The 16,357-nt window shown below is 38.9% G+C and overlaps 1 protein-coding gene across 2 annotated transcripts in view; it reads left to right on the top strand.

The window, feature by feature from the left end:
• The window catches only part of LOC123317296 (transcription factor hamlet-like), a 96,913-nt gene extending 81,230 nt beyond the window's left edge, over positions 1-15,683 (top strand). For both annotated transcript variants that reach the window (XM_044903750.1, XM_044903751.1), the window contains exons 5-8: positions 8,238-8,340; positions 11,343-11,499; positions 12,359-12,529; positions 13,298-15,683. In XM_044903750.1, the coding sequence (XP_044759685.1) occupies positions 8,238-8,340; positions 11,343-11,499; positions 12,359-12,529; positions 13,298-14,968 (2,102 nt within the window). In that variant the 3' untranslated portion in view covers positions 14,969-15,683. The remainder of the gene's footprint in view (positions 1-8,237; positions 8,341-11,342; positions 11,500-12,358; positions 12,530-13,297) is intronic.
• The last annotated feature ends 674 nt before the right edge of the window (positions 15,684-16,357 follow it).

Raw genomic sequence — 16,357 nt, 5'->3', positions numbered from 1 at the left:
AAGCACTGATGACTCACCCTGTATACGCATGGATACTTCAATCATTCCCCGGTGAAAATACCTTCTTGCAACTAAATCGGGCTTCACCCATCTAGCGTGCGCCAACTTATTATCTACTTAAATTTTCCGTTCATCAAAACAATCACGCACGCCGCCGTTGATCGTAATTATTCTGATTTTTGTGCACCGGATGACGTTGACCATATCCGGCATATGCGAGTCAACCACTCTTGACTTCACTTGACACAATAATTGTTATAAATCTATGAGGGGTCGATTTATACGCCGAACAGGATGCTATAATTTGATGCATATTGGTCTTTTTCCGAGGGGGTTGTTGATTTTCAACGGGAAAAAGGGAAATCACGAAGCTCACATGTCGTGAGCAAAATATACAAGAAGTTTCACTAGAGAATGTGGAATATTCATTATGGATTAGGAGTGTAGCTCCATCTTACTATCCTCATCAAAGCCTTCTTTTTGGTGTAGCAGGGGGAAAATCTGCGAGACAGACGAACACATCCTCTCCTGAGGGGAAACAAGTGTGGGGATTCTTACTCTCTTGAGCTCAAGACACACTAAAAACCCTCAACTGCTTCTTCATAGGTTCCGGGCATTTTGCCTATTAACCAGTTGACTCTTATGGTTTCTGGACTCTCACACGATCATAGTCGTGTTGATAGTTGTATGCTGCCTATATCTTTTATAGGTTAAGCTCTTCTTTGGTTACTTTTTAAATCCTTAACTGATCTCTCGGTCTTCGGTGGTAGGTTCTTGACCTTATAGCTTCTTCTGTTGGATCCTAGTCGAGTAATCTTCGTAGTTCCTCATTTGGATGTTGTTTGGCTTTGTCGAATATCCTTTCTACCTTTCTCTTCATAAATTCTGTAACTGGTTCCCATTCCAAGTGCCAAGACCCACATCAAGAGAATACAGGTCACTGAGAATCAAATCCTGGGGAGATATGTAGTTCATAGATCATTTCTGGGCAAAAATGTCTAGACAATTTAAGGTTCTGCCTGCCAGTGATCCCTATCAAATGTTGAGCAGACATGGCTTTATGGTGTTGGGCATCAGGAAAATGAAACGAAGTTTCAAAAGCTAATAACCACTTAACCATGAAGATCGTGATATTTTAAAGAATTATCGCTTGAGCAGTTAAAGTAGAGGTTTCCTAAATCATCCACTTCCAATACAGAATGAAATGACGTACGCAAAGTCTGATACAGTTGCACAATCATTACACGCTTCCAATGTTTGCCGAAGAGAACCATTAGGAGCGATTTAGGATCGGTCCAGATCAACAACACGAACATCAATCAAACGGTTACCGCCCAACCATAATGACACAACCCTAATATACACGTTTATCTATATTATAACGCAAACAGGCACGCATAATGGCAAAAATCCATGACTTTTCGCATCTGTCTGGGTCTTAATAAAAAGGGTCTGACTCAGGGCAGGATCAGTGCGATTTGTTTGCTCATAGAAGGAGTCTGCTAAAGCGGCAGTAAACTTTCAGTTATAGCTATACACAGTACTATGCTGATGCAATTAATATTCACCGTAATAAATGAATAGTTGAACGCCGAAAGAAATAACTGAATGATGTGAAATGTCACCCCTAGAAGATATTTTTCCTCTTACGGTTCTGCGTCGTTTGACTGGGATCAGTGTCGACGCGGCTCATAATAAATACGAAATAATCATAAATAACATCCCCCTGACACCCCAGCCTCCGATCCTGTGTGACAACTCCATCCAAAAAGGGTTCTGCCAGCACACAATAGCCGTGGTAATCCTGGAAGGCGGTCGCACGTACCACGTGACTATTATGCGTGATAGTCAATTGTTCGTGTTCCAGAAGGCACGTGTCCCCGTCCTATGCGTAGGAGAAGACGTCATCCATGTCCATGGTGATTTGTCCTCAGTCGAGGATTATGTAACGAGAAGAAGAAGACATGTGGTAGTAGTTAGGGGTTGTTCAGTATTCTTTTTTTACAATGGCAGTCTGCTTCCTTCTTTACTAACTTCTCCTCTGGGTGTAAGAGCAACCTGGTTTCCAAAAAGGCGATATTTCTTTATTTTGCATCATCCTATCGATCAGAATATGTATTTTTTCCAGCTCTTCACTGATCGTCGAAAAGTCTTTACTCTATAAATGAAACTGAGGCCCCTTTTAGTTTGCGTATTAGTTTCCTGGTAACTAAATTCATTCGTGTCTTTTCATTTCATTCTTCTTACCAACATAGGTGAGCCCAGTTATCAAGTCAGTTGAAACAGTTCTGGAAAAAACGAACATATGAATTTGTTCAGAAAATATAAGAACACGAAGAATAAAATAAGCAGAAATATTTTGTTACACGTGTAGAACTTCTATCTGCTCTTTTGTTTATTTCTTAAAAAAATTGAATAATGTATTTCTTATAGTGAAAAACGCACCTGCACCTACTTTTTCTTAATCAAGATACAACTCCATCTCTGAAATGAGAAATCACCAATCACAGTGATTAATTAGTAGTATTACAATTAACAGGATACCCTTTTTTATGAACAGTCGAAGTTTGAACACGATAACCTTATTTATTACCTAGGAAATGGGCTTAAATTATGTGCGTTCAATGGTTGATTATTACGTGTAATTATTCTGTTATAAATTATCGAACTCTGTGTTGCTCAATCTTCTATATAATTTTGCGATATTTCATTATGAGTGGCTTTCGTGCACCTTGAGGAAAATTGGAAAATTCAGTACCTACAGTCTGAGAGTTCTGGGTCAACTGACTCGCCAGAAAAATGTGATACACTGTGAAAGTAAAAAAAAAAAAATTAAGGAACTCATTTGTATAAAAATTCCCATGATATATCTTGTGTCCATATTGGTTTTTCTGTTCGTTTCCGATCTAAGGCAGGAAACCGAGATTGGTCACGGGTAGAAGTATGCGAAAAACAACACCCTTCAGCCCCTCGCGACGTTCATCTGTTTCCTGCCGTAGGAAACGATAAAAAGTAGTCTCCGATCGAGATGGCCGTGATAGTCGGTGCCATATGCCGGTTCTTTTGTTTTAGTGGAAATGGTTCCCGTTAACCCCGCCGACGGTTTGCCGATGCCGATGATGAATATTCAAAAATTAGGGGTTGGTCGTTCGTTTGACACGGAGACAGATGTTCGAATGGGGTCAGCGCGTATTTCACCTGACGTTTGACGCGGAGCGAACTGATTTTTTCGACCTGATTATTCGCCTAATTCCTGTTCGATTATACAGGGTGAATTTTTGACACGTACTATTATTTTAACATAATATTTTTGAGGGCAGAAGAAACACTTTTTTCCTATACTATTTTTCACGATTCGACACTGATAAGATATAGCCATTTTAAGCTGTGCCGCCCCTGGAAAAACAAAATTACCTTCAGAATAACTAGCTAAGGCCCGTAAGATTAATCGTAGTTCTGATTGAGAAATCTCCGATCAAAGTTAATCTATGGTTTAAATCGTCGTGTTAAGATCAAGTACAAAATGAGAAGAGATTAACTAATTCTGTGCAGTTACCAAAATAGTTGGCTATTTGAACTAATTTTGACTCATTGGTTGTCATTTCTTTGTTTTCTGGTCTAGGCTAACTTGATATCAATACATCCTCGTACGTATTTATTCTCAACTAGAGATTCTGTTCACAATGCTCTGTGCAGTGGACATTCGCTACCCTTAGGCCCGTTTGCACCAATACCCCTTAAAATGAGTACTTAACTAAGCGTAGTTTGAAGTTAATGGACGCTTAATTTTATTGTCAGTTGCACGACTGCGGCTTGACAGAATTTTAATTAAGGGACCCTTAAGTTTTCATATCTAGTGCTATTTCAGTTTTTTATTTTGGTGCAACTTCATTCTAGTCCAATAAAGCCTTTTCATTGGTTGGCCGGTTGCCGATGATCGTTGTCATTTCAATAACCTAACTTTATTGTCCTGTCAGTCAGTGTCAAGTACCTAAACTATTATATTATTATCAAAGAGTGACAACTTTTTGTTGCTGAATTAGCATTATTATTGATAATGAAATAGATTGTCAAATAGAAGGTACTTGACGTTATTAGAAAAACCACAGCAGTTCTGCAGCCAGTTTATGAGTTCAACAAATTATTTTAGGTTAGAATCCCGCCCTTAAATACCTAAGTGGTAATTACAGGAGCGCTTAAATTTAAGGCTAGCTTTAGCCATTTAAATGTCACTTTACAGTTGGTGCAACGTAATTTAAGTTAAGGGTTCATTTTAAGGGACACTTAACACTGAGTGCGTTTGGTGCAAACGGGTCTTAAAAACTTTTCAGAGCATGGAACATAGATCTAAGCTGATCTGGGACTTCTCAGTTCTTGCAACAGCAAAGCGTTCAGTGAAAAATAAGATTCCTCTAGGTAAAACTTTCTAGAGCTGTTTAGACACAGGTCTAACAACCGGTCACTGCATATACACACAATAGGTGTCTTTAAGCGTAAACCATTATGCAGAATTTCCAACAAGAAGAAAGAGGCCACCTTCTGAAGCATCTCCAATGTCAGAAGAAAAAATAACCCCAAGCAGGACTCAGAGAAGACAATTCTTAATTTAGTTTATACCTCACACAACAGATCATAGCCTTTGTAGTTTTGGCATTGCCCAAATTTTGTTGTGAATGAAATTGAAATGCAGGAGTAAGTAAAGCAACAAGAATACTCGCAGATATGGCATTTCATTCAACCAAAATCCATTCTCTTCGCTCGATAGAAGCCTGATTTGGGACCAACTAGCACCAAATGTTTAACCACCCCTCCTCATGGATGAATCCATCCTCCCGCAGCGTCGAAGCCATAAAAATGTCCCAAATTTAACGCATACGCCTCTTACATGTGTAATATAGACATATACACAACCATTAAGGACAAAGGGATAAATATGTCATCCGAGCGTCCCCGCGCGACAAAAGGTGACGATGTCGAACACAAAAAGTCGCCCTGTGACACAATAAAAATATACCCCCGCAAGCGTAAATCCGATTAATTCCAGCTGCGCATTTCGCAAACATTTTAAACTGATATCCCAACCCTTAAAAATAGTGGAATGGTCGCCCCTAATATGCGTGTGTTTTGAAGGGGGGCTGCTGACGGCTCGTAGGAGGCTTATTCCGACCCATTTGCGATCGAGAGATGTCACCTCAAGATAAGAAGGTCGGTTTGAGGGATTTAATTCGACCGGTTGGGTTATTGGGGATGCGGATGTGGGTTTTGAGTCCGTCAGGATTTTTTTTCATTGATGAAGATGCAGGCTAGATGCGTTTAAATGCGAAGTACGTGAAGAATCCGAAGATGAATCATGTTTAATGCTAATTAGAAGAGGCAAGCTCTTTCATTAGAGGTTTAATAACAACAACGAGTTAGATATATTGGGTCTTCAGATGATACAATCTTACTCCATTCATAGAGCTTCCTCCACCATCAACATATGGTCCTGCAACAGTACTTCCATTTCCTAACCCATATTTCTACAGGGTGTTCACTAAACGTGCGGCAAATATGCAAGAGTTGATTCCTGGTCAAAAAACAGAAGTGTCAGAGTGAAGTTTGAGATCGAAACAGTAAACCAGAGTTACGCAATAAATTGAAAGAAAGAAGATGTCTACCGAAATTGTGAAAATCGAAAATTGGATAATCGAGCCATCATCAAGTACCTGTATTTAAAAGGGTTAAGAGGTGAGCAGATTTACGAAGATATGCTCAGTACCCTTGGTGATCAATGTTTTTTTTTTGATAGGTCTAGAGACGTTGCAGGTTCGCTGTGATAAATGTAGCCAATTAATAGGAGAACATGTTGAGTAATAAAATATTTTGACAAAATTTTGTTTGGCTCTATAGTAGGCTAAGAATTTCTTAATATACATGCTTGGATCTTCGAGAAATTGTTTATCTTCACGTTTATCTTCTTGAGATTTGGTAGATGAAGATGATGATGAGGTTTTCAGTTGAACTTGAAGATCATTTATATTCTCTAAGTGTCGTTTGCCCTTAGTGGAGTATAATGGTTTAATATGAATGACATTTCTGTCAGTTTTCTGGTCGCAACGAAAAAAATTTGAAATTGCTCCTCAGATGCCATCTTTAGGGAGCTGTACCTCAAAGAAAAACGATATTTAAGTCCCACAGTTTTTCTAACAGAGAATCACCCCTTAATTTCGTCATTCACACCCTGTACACCTAATTTATTTTCCGCTTTTCCGCCGCATCAACCGCCTAACCGCTTTTCGACCATCTCTCGCTATTCCACTCCAATTCTCATGGTATTTAAATGAGCCTCCAACTTCAGAGAACCATAAGGTACCAACGGTTCCATTCATTACCCATTCTTCCGAACTATCTTCCTCGCGAGATACCACCAGATGTCCATTCTTCCCACCGAAAGTCTCCCGGCTGGAATTTCATTCATGCACCAAAGACCAGGATACCTATGTAGCTCTCGCACACAGGTGCACTCTGGAAATTGTTCTTGCGAGACCAAACGGTAAGGTACCATCGGCCATGACCACGAAGCATAGAGCACCGCGACAACTGACGGTTTGCGTACGAAAGAACGTTATTATTGAATTAAGTGTGGGAAATATTTTCCATTATTAATTCATCATACCAACACCAAGTTATTATGTTGTTATGATGGGCGCGGTGGCTTTTGGGTTCTTATTAATTGAGATATAAAGTTAATTGTGCTGATTTACTTTCGATGCGGAAGATATGATTGATGGTTCTTGCCCTATGTGAAGACAGCTCTATCCGACGACTTGAAACGTTTAAAAATCACACAATAACTTCGATCCCTCTTTTTTCCATGTCAAAACTGACGTGCACCTCGAATGCACAACATTTCAAAACAATAAAACTCTCAACAGTAAGATTTTAATGAAATCGATACACTCTTATTATACAATACAGCGACTTAAACTCGATTTGAAATTTGGCAATGAATACTTGTGATACCTACGTGTTTCAATTTCGATCAACGACGGAAAGTGCTTGCGGACGAAAAGTGTCTGCGGACGAAAAAAACTTGCCTTTAAAAATAGTTGACGTTTCGTTCGAAAATTAGTGCTTATAGCGTAATTTTTGGTTCTCTGAATATTAGGCGCTCATTTGAAGCGAGAATAGAAATTTCAGGTCGAAATTAATTTGACAACAGCAAATTCTGTATCCACCAAATTGATTCAATCGCTACGGGATCTAATATTACTCATTGACGAAGAGGCCGGACGAAAAGTGTTTCAGGACGAAAAGTGTCTGCGGACGAAAAGGAACTAAATAGACGACTTTTCGTTAAATTAGTACGAAAATGTAATTTTTGTTCAGGTCGACGAAAAAATTCATTATTTCGATCAATCATCCCAATAAAAATAGGGATAGCAGAGATCACGAAGATTGCCTTGCTATTTATATCACTTCCATAACTGAAGGTGTCTCAATTTTTCTCTATATGGGAAATTCCACAAAAATTTCATGATCTGCGTCAGCTTTTATCTTTTCGATGAGTAGAAGTGAAGATTATCTATATTTTGAATATGATTTTGGAACTTTTTCACGTCTTTCTTGTTTGTGTTTGTTTTTGTAGTAGCCAGCGATGGAGAACTGTTTGAATGATGTGTTCATTCCTTTTATTCGGAAATGCATGCTTTTTTGACTACAAAAATAGGATCAAACTCTTGTATACTCCCAATAAGATTTATCTTTATCGTAGTATTCGTAGTTCGTGTTCTGTTTCTTCTTAAATTTTTTTTATTATAATTATTCAATTCGATATCGAAAAATTCCGTCGCGGTCAAGTTATCAGCGGGGTCTATTCCACCCCTGCCCCTTTATTCCACCGGACGACCACGAATAGGCTTCGGCAAAATCTTGTCATCGTCCTGTTGTCGAGGTTCCAACCCCCAACTTATCTCCGTTCGACTCTTACGACCTTTGAGCGGGTGGAAGAGAGACGGGGTTAAAAATTGTATAGCGAGTCCCCAATGGGGTGGCAGGTGAGGAACAATATGGGAGAAGTGACTTGTTTATTTGATTACAACCGAGCCTTCACGCAGGATAACCTGTGGATTCTCGCCGGTGTTGACGCTTTATTTCGAGAGTAGATTTTTTTTGGTTTTCGTTCGGTTTTTTCTCGGAGGTAATAGTCGTTGAGGTTTGGGCTGTTTGGAGATTTGATTTTGGGTTTTTTGTTACAGCTTCGCAGCACAGTGGAACTGTTGACGATCGTGAGGAGGAAGAAGAGGATGAATCTGAAGTGAGGTGCTGTGTTTGTGAACAACCTTTCACGGATGTGGATAAGTGAGTAGTTTTTGTGAATTTCTATTAAACCTACCGCGAAAAATTCGAGAGAAAAATGAAATTATCTGAATTTAAATGAAAAAGAGCAAAACCATAACTGCCTCTGTTTATTTTGGTTTATATTGATAACACTGGTTAAATATTTTATTTTGCTTATTTTTTTATTGAGCATATTTGGGACTGATAAACACAAAAATACTTGATAATCAGTCTCAACCTCTATTATTTTTCAAAATTATACTTCTTTTTCATGAAAATTAGTCGTGAATTGGGAAATATTATTATTATTATTGTGTCGCAGTAAACTTCAAGATCTGAAAAATCGTCAAATTTTATTTTTGTGCTAGATGGATGAAATTTGATGATTCATTACAAGAAGACCAGCTCTTTCAGAATATGTATCGCTTTAAGCTGTACAATGTTTTTTCTGGAAGAGACGCATGTCCATATTCCGAGAAATATGGGGTCACTTCAAAATTGGTCAAGACCAAACGGTTGCACTGGGATCCATGAAATTTTTAGAGGATATTTTTGAATAGTTTGTCCAACAGGAAAAAAATCAAGAATTATCTGCGATGAATAGTTTTTGCGTAGTGGATTCGCAAACTTGGTCCTCTCAAAATCTCAAAAAAAGTGATAAAGTTGATGATAATTCCTGAAACTTGAGGAATTCGTTTCAAATTAATCAATTTATTCAAAGTACGATTCAAAACGACGCAAAAGAGTGTTTGAATCATCCATTTCTAGCTGAGGGTTAGAATTCAATGAATATTAGGAGTGCATTATACCGCGAGAGAGAAATTTTAGGACAAAAATGGCCTAAATTTTTTTTCATCGAGAATATATTTCGAGATTCAATACTTGAAGACTCGTTCTTTTAGAATATGTATCGCTTCCAGCTTTACGATCATTTTTATGGGAGATACGCGTGTGGAAATTTGAGGTTCGAAAAAATTCCGAAAAATATATATAGGGTCACTTTGAAATTCTTGAAGGCTAAACGGTCGCAGTGAATTTCATGAAATTTTCAGAGGATGTTCTGGAATAGTTCAACTACCTAGAAAAAAATCAAGAGTTCTCTGCGAAGACAAGTTTTCGCGTACTGAAGCGGCAAACTTCCTTTCTACGTATCATTTTTTTTAACCATTGAAATGCCCCTGAACTCATTCCGTACTTAGGGCATATCCTGTATAGTGGTCGACCTCTTTTTCGATATATTACAGAGCGTTCAAACCAAGCAGAAACCAGCTAGCATCATCCTTCATCAGACCCGTACGAATAAGATAACTGATGTTGAAGAAACGAAAGATGAGATAACGACAGAACTGAAGCGAAAATAAATGAAAGCAATAAATCGGACAAACAAACGCAACTCTCGAATAACTCCGCGATACCCAGATTAAGATCCACTATCTCAATCCATCCAACATCGGCATGAAAGGACAAATTAAACGAGTAGTCCGGTGCAATCGTAATATTAATAATTAATTGGTCCCAGTGCTATCAGTGGTCACGCACACGGACACATATAGTATTTTCAGTAGATGAAAGCGACTGATAGCAAAGCCATATTTATTGAGCGATGGGCATGGAAGATACTGGGGTATTGGTTATTCCCCTGTGAATGAACACATCACGAACTTGAAGAGGTTAATTCGCTGTTGATCAGTATATGTTGGCAGTTTTGGCTGATCATGTGCAGAACAATTTAATCGGCTGGGCTTTATCTGATTGCTCTCCCGAACGAAATTAACAGAGTCGTTTTTTATGCGTCGATTTTATCTAAGAATTTCGATTTGTAACGAAGATCTGGGTCTTAAAAGTGGGATGTACCTTGATAGTTGGGGAACCCACGATGCTGAATCGGGATTTACTCGAGCGTCGTGGAGACCTAGTGGATTTTGAAGATTAGATGGTATAAAGAAAAAAAATCAATGTTAAATACACTCTCAGCGGTTTGGAAAGCGTCTGCAGGTTTTCAAATATGTAGAAAAGATCTAGTGTGCGACGAAAAGTGTAATATCAAGTATCAATTCATCAGTGCATACTGACAATTCTAAGAAAAGATCATAAAGAAGTTGCCTAACAACGAAAGACAAGGAAAAGAGAGAATGAATTTTTATGCTCGAATTTTCAAAAAAAAACGTTTGTTCTTCCCACTGAAACTGAATTTTTCCATTGATGAATCAAATTCTCCGAATACACCTCCTGTTGTGAAGGTTGAATCGACCTACATCATAAAATCATCCAAAAAAATTTTTCCATAACAATAAATAGTGAATCCACTTCAAACTTCCAAGTAGCTCACGAAGGACCCTTCCAAGTCGCCTGTAGCAATTTCCTCCGTACAAGGAAACGATTTTTATTGTTCCATGTCACGCGAAAATTGTCGTTTTCCAGTAATTGCCGAGCAGATGGAAAATGGGACTGATGGGACTGGGAAATTTTGATTGATCATCATCTTCGCTCAAGCCTAATCTGGCAATTAATGAATAATGCATGCCTAAAGTACTTCACGCCACGAAGTTCTGAATTAAATTAAAGATAACACCTGACGGTTCTCAGGTTGGTAATGGAGAATATGTGTACTGCTGTGTTTTAATATGTTTTGATGCCTTCCACGTAGGAGTGCTCGTGTTATTAATTACTGTAGTAGCATTTGGGTTACTTCGAATTTCTAGCGGCTGACATACGAAACTATTTTTTGCTTCATTTAACGCTCGATGAATATTATTTAGTTTTTCATTTATTTGATTAATCTTTTTCGAACACAAGATATTACCGACCTCCTGGTACTCCTTCTGCAGATAGACGATACCTATCTCACATTTAATGGCGACAACATTTCGCACAATTGAAATAATTACGCTTATAAAAAATTCAGGAATTTTCAGACACACCGAAGGCAAACTGGGCATAGAAATGCGATTATTGTCAATTGTCATTATCTGTCACTCGTTGGTCATCAACGCTTTCACTGATTGCATCATTTTTTCTTTCAGACTAGACGAACATCTCATAGTCAAGCACAACTATCGAAAAGACGAGTTCAAGTGCGAATACTGCCCGAAAGCTTACAGCCACAGACCTTGCCTTATCAAGCATAAGGCGGTAGTGCATGGCGAACATAGAAAATACCACTGCGAAAACTGCCCCAAGGTGAGTTGATCTGATCGAGTGAATTTGAAGAAAGAATGAATAGTTCTACTTCCCATCCTTGTGACATAACATAAACGAATAAAAAAAGGCTTATCGAACGTTCCTTTTGGTAAAGATCAATTTTGAATACATATTCATCAAGCCAAGACATGTTTCCTTCCAAAAAACCAATTAATTTTGTTTGCCAGCAAACATACGTGGACATTCAGCTTAAGAATCATCCGCTCCCTCTCTGTACTCTGGAAATTATTCTCCGGCTCTGACAATCAAGAAGACAAGATCTTATATGAATCGCAGTTGAATGATCCAGCGACTGTAACGAAATTGTTTTGATAACCGTGATGAAATTGAGCGAATGACTTAATTGAATTATGACGCGATGCGAAAAATTGGAATTACCATAAATGGCGCTAATACGAACACTTCCGTATACGTTCTCCGCGAATCTTTCAGTTCGTTCGATTTACGGCGACCACCTGATCATGTACAGGGTGGGCAAAAATCGTTGTCCACTGAGGGGATCTCGAGAATTGTAAGAGCTGGCCTAAATGGGTGACACATTCTCGAACTCTTTTACTGTATGTGCCATTATATCTCGAAATGATTATTTGCAGCAAAATACGCTTTGCTTTCTTTCGTATTTCACTACTCATGATTGAAAACGAAGAGTAGGATAATTGCTGCCAGCGAGAAAATTTCCCATACAAAAACCGACAGTCTCTTTCACATTTTTCCATGAACTCTTGGACTAAAAACTGCTCTTTGCTACTTTTTCATCCGAAATTATTCACGTACTGCTCGTAAGCAGGTAGCGAATCACCGTCTGCTTTTTTACTGATGGCACCGTCTCCCGTTTCAGGTTTTTACCGATCCCAGCAATTTGCAGAGGCATATAAGGACTCACCACGTAGGAGCCCGATCACACGCCTGTCCTGAATGCGGAAAAACATTCGCCACTTCTTCGGGGCTCAAACAGCACACTCACATCCATTCCTCGGTGAAGCCCTTCCAGTGTGAAGTCTGCTTCAAGGTATGTATCATGAAAAACAACCTGCGAATCTTCACCAGAAGTTCCTATTAACGTACACGCAAGAACTTTGTTTAGATTCCCCACTATTTCACAGATATATACATATATGTTCTATATTTTAGCAATGACAGAGAGATAGAACTGTCACAATTTGCTCTTGCTACCTAAATTATCGAAATGAATGGAAATGTATGATGAAAATTTCGAGAGTCAAAGACTCATCGTAACTCACAGTAACTATGCTTTGATCTAGGAAGATAAAATTTTCGATCTTATTTTATTTTTCTTCTGTTAAGATTATTTCTGTAATGAATGCGGATTTCAAAACCATCAGTTATTACAGGAGCAATGAAAACTCAAACAATATTGTTGATAAGCATATGAAATTAGAATAAATGATTGTTGAAAAGTTTTTTGTGGACAATCACAAACAAAATACATACAAATACGAATGAAACGTCATCATACCAAAAAATATGGATGTAAAGATCAGTCTGCTTGATTTCCTGATCACCATTTCATCTCACTTTGGTGAAATATGTTGACACAGAGTTATTGAACTCCGGAAAGTTCTTTCAGAAAGAGATATACCCCCCAAAAATTGAATCATACTGGTTCAATGAAATCCTAAACATTCTTTTTCATTCAGAACAACCAATTCAGCTTTATTGCCTATAATAAAATTTCCGTAAACCGTTGGCAACGTAAACAATCAGTTAACTCCCTCCTATTTGCTATTATACTCACCTTTTTCTTTACAAATTCCAGGCCTACACCCAGTTCTCCAACCTCTGCCGCCACAAGCGAATGCACGCCGACTGCCGTATGCAGATCAAGTGCATCAAGTGCGGACAGTCCTTCTCCACCGTGACCTCACTCTCCAAACACAAACGTTTCTGTGATTCGAGCACCCCAGCCTCAACCCTTGGAGCCCCACCGCCGCTACCCTTGAATTCGATGGCCAGCAACAACCCCTTCTCGCTCTACAGGCCGACCTGCCACATGCCCTTCTTCCCGCCGCATTTCCCATCCTACCACCAGATTTTTCACCCTTCGGGGCCGCCCTCCGGCTTCATAAACCCGCTGCTGTTCAACCAATTGCCCAAGTTGAGGACCGACGATCTGCCCGAGCTGCCCTCACCTAAGAAGATGAGGTCTTTGAGCGCTGGGAGGAATTCTCCATGTGGGGAACGTGCCACGCCGCCCAGAGTACCATCGGCGAACCTCAAAGTTAGTCCTCCGACTGCAGAAGAGGCTAATTTAACACCATCACCGGCTAAACCACCGGTGAAGACGGAGAAGGTTGAGGTTGGGTCGAAGACGCCCGAGAACAACAGTTTCCCAACAGATTTGTCTAGAAGCTCCGAGGAAAGAACCTTAAAACGATCCAGGCCAACCTCCAGCGAAGATGGCGAGCAACCGTTGGATCTCAGCATGACTTGGAAGAAATTCAAGGGTGAGGTGGCGGAAGTTTCAACGCCCTCTCCAAGATCGGAAAGACCCAGTGAAGCCTCCACTCCCGTGATACAAAATGAGGAGAAAATCGATGTTATCACCCTTGAGGAAGAGAAGAGATCCATCGACAAACTCCAGAGCACACCACCAATGGCTTACCCGAGACCGATCCACCCAATGCTTCTTGACATGTACCGACCCAGTTTCGCCAATTTCTCACCTCAACACAACAACGAGAGATTGCTACCATCTCCCTTCGGACCACACAGGTTTCCATTCTTGAACAATCTCCAGCCACAGAGGAACTTCGACCTGCTCAGACCGGGCTTGCAGAATTTCACTGGCGTCAAGCCTTTCCACGATGTGATGCAACAGCAAACGCAAGGGAAGATTAAGGATAGGTACGCCTGTAAATTTTGCGGGAAAGTGTTTCCACGATCGGCGAATTTGACCAGGCATCTCAGGACCCACACCGGTGAACAACCCTACAAGTGTAGATACTGCGAGAGATCCTTCAGTATATCCAGCAACTTACAGAGGCACGTCAGGAACATCCACAACAAGGAAAAACCATTCAAGTGTCCCTTGTGTGAACGATGTTTTGGCCAGCAGACAAACCTCGACAGGCATCTCAAGAAACACGAAGCTGACGATGGTAGTGGAGGTGTGGTGGTTGCTGATTCACCGGGAAGCAGCAATGAGAATGAAAGAGAAGATGCGTATTTCGATGAGATACGTAGCTTCATGGGAAAAGTCACGTATTCGGGAAATGAACCTTACAGTCAGACTAGGCTGTTTTCACCACCATCCCATAACATAATCGATGTTGTAGGCAAAGATGAGGAAGATTCCGAGAGCTTTTCTGATGGTACGCCTCCTGAAGATTACGCTGAATTGAAATCTGAAGATTACGAGATGAAAATCAAGTCAGAAAGAGAGGAAGTTTTGAACAACAACGAACAACCAATCGAACTCACTACATAATCTGAGAAAAGGAGGGACCCTCCATAAATATGCAATAATTTAGTATTAACCATGACTTGATTATTTCGGTTGACATTATTTATGCTCCATCGAACATTCCTTGGATGTTGACGAATTATCTTTGTAAATATTACTCCTTAGTTGTTTTTCCAAGTTCCTACACTATATTAGATTAACTATTATATTAATATCAGATAACTCCTTCTACACATTCTTTAATTGTAAGCAGTTTTAAAGCACTTGATTTATAGTACATAATCTTATATATAATTGGAGTATCCACGATATTTTCGAGTATTTCAAAGTTGAACCCTTTGGAAATTGTAATATAAGTCTATGAATTTTGTAAATATGTGACAGAAAATGCCAGTAGTTTTCCGTGAGATTGGTTTTTGTAAATATAATTGTGAGATCTGTATTATAAAATATTTATGTAGTAGTTGTCGTGAACGCTATGCTACTATGAAATACTCTGATTCGATTACATTTGTGATTCGTGATTTTTTTCAGTTTTCCCTTGAATTCATAACTCAACCAAAGCTATTTCTACTTCTTTATTCGTGTTTATCGAAATTGTTTATTTTATTTCTTGAACGTACTAGCCAATAATTGTTATATAAATATATGAAAACGAGTTTACATTCACTTATAATGATTATAACTCATTAATATAGGATATCACTGATTGTGACCATAAATAAATTTATTACAATTACTCGGGTTGTTTTTATATAGCCAGTGTAGTTTTCAAGATTTTTTATAGAAAGCAAGATACAACATAACTTCTTCCAAAAATAAGTTTTCGATATTCCAAAGAATATCCAAGTCCTCGAGAGCAAATCTTCTAGTAATCCAACTCAAAATATCATCGACCTCTGTGCAACAGTTCCGGTCTTGACGAATTTTTAACCGACTCCATATTTTTCGGAATTTTTCGAAGGTCATTTTTAGAGTAATTTATCTTTCAGATCTGACGTGATACATATTCTGTAAGAGCAACTCTTCTAGTAATAAATTTGAGAATTTCATCCATTTCAATACAACCGTTCAGTCTTGAGAATGTTTTAACTAAACCAAACTTTTTGGGAATTTTTCGAAGGTCATCTTTAGAGTAATTTATTTTTCAGAAAAATCATCGTAGACCTGAAAGTGATACATATTTTGAAAGAGCATCCCTTCTAGTAAAAAATCTGAGAACTTCATCCATTTCGGCACATCCGTTCGATCTTGAGGAAGTTTTAACTGGACCAAACTTTTTGGGAAATTTTCGAAGGTCACCTCTAGAGGAATTAATCTTCTAGGAAAATTATCGTAGATCTGAACGTGATACATATTCTGAAAGACCAACTCTACAAGTAGAAAATCTGAGAACTTCATCCATTTCGATAC

This window comes from Coccinella septempunctata, chromosome 7 (genome assembly GCF_907165205.1).
Source record: "Coccinella septempunctata chromosome 7, icCocSept1.1, whole genome shotgun sequence".
NCBI classification, from domain to species: Eukaryota; Metazoa; Arthropoda; class Insecta; order Coleoptera; family Coccinellidae; genus Coccinella; species Coccinella septempunctata.
The sequence above is the reverse complement of the archived record's forward strand: the minus strand, read 5'-3'. Positions and strand labels throughout refer to the sequence as shown.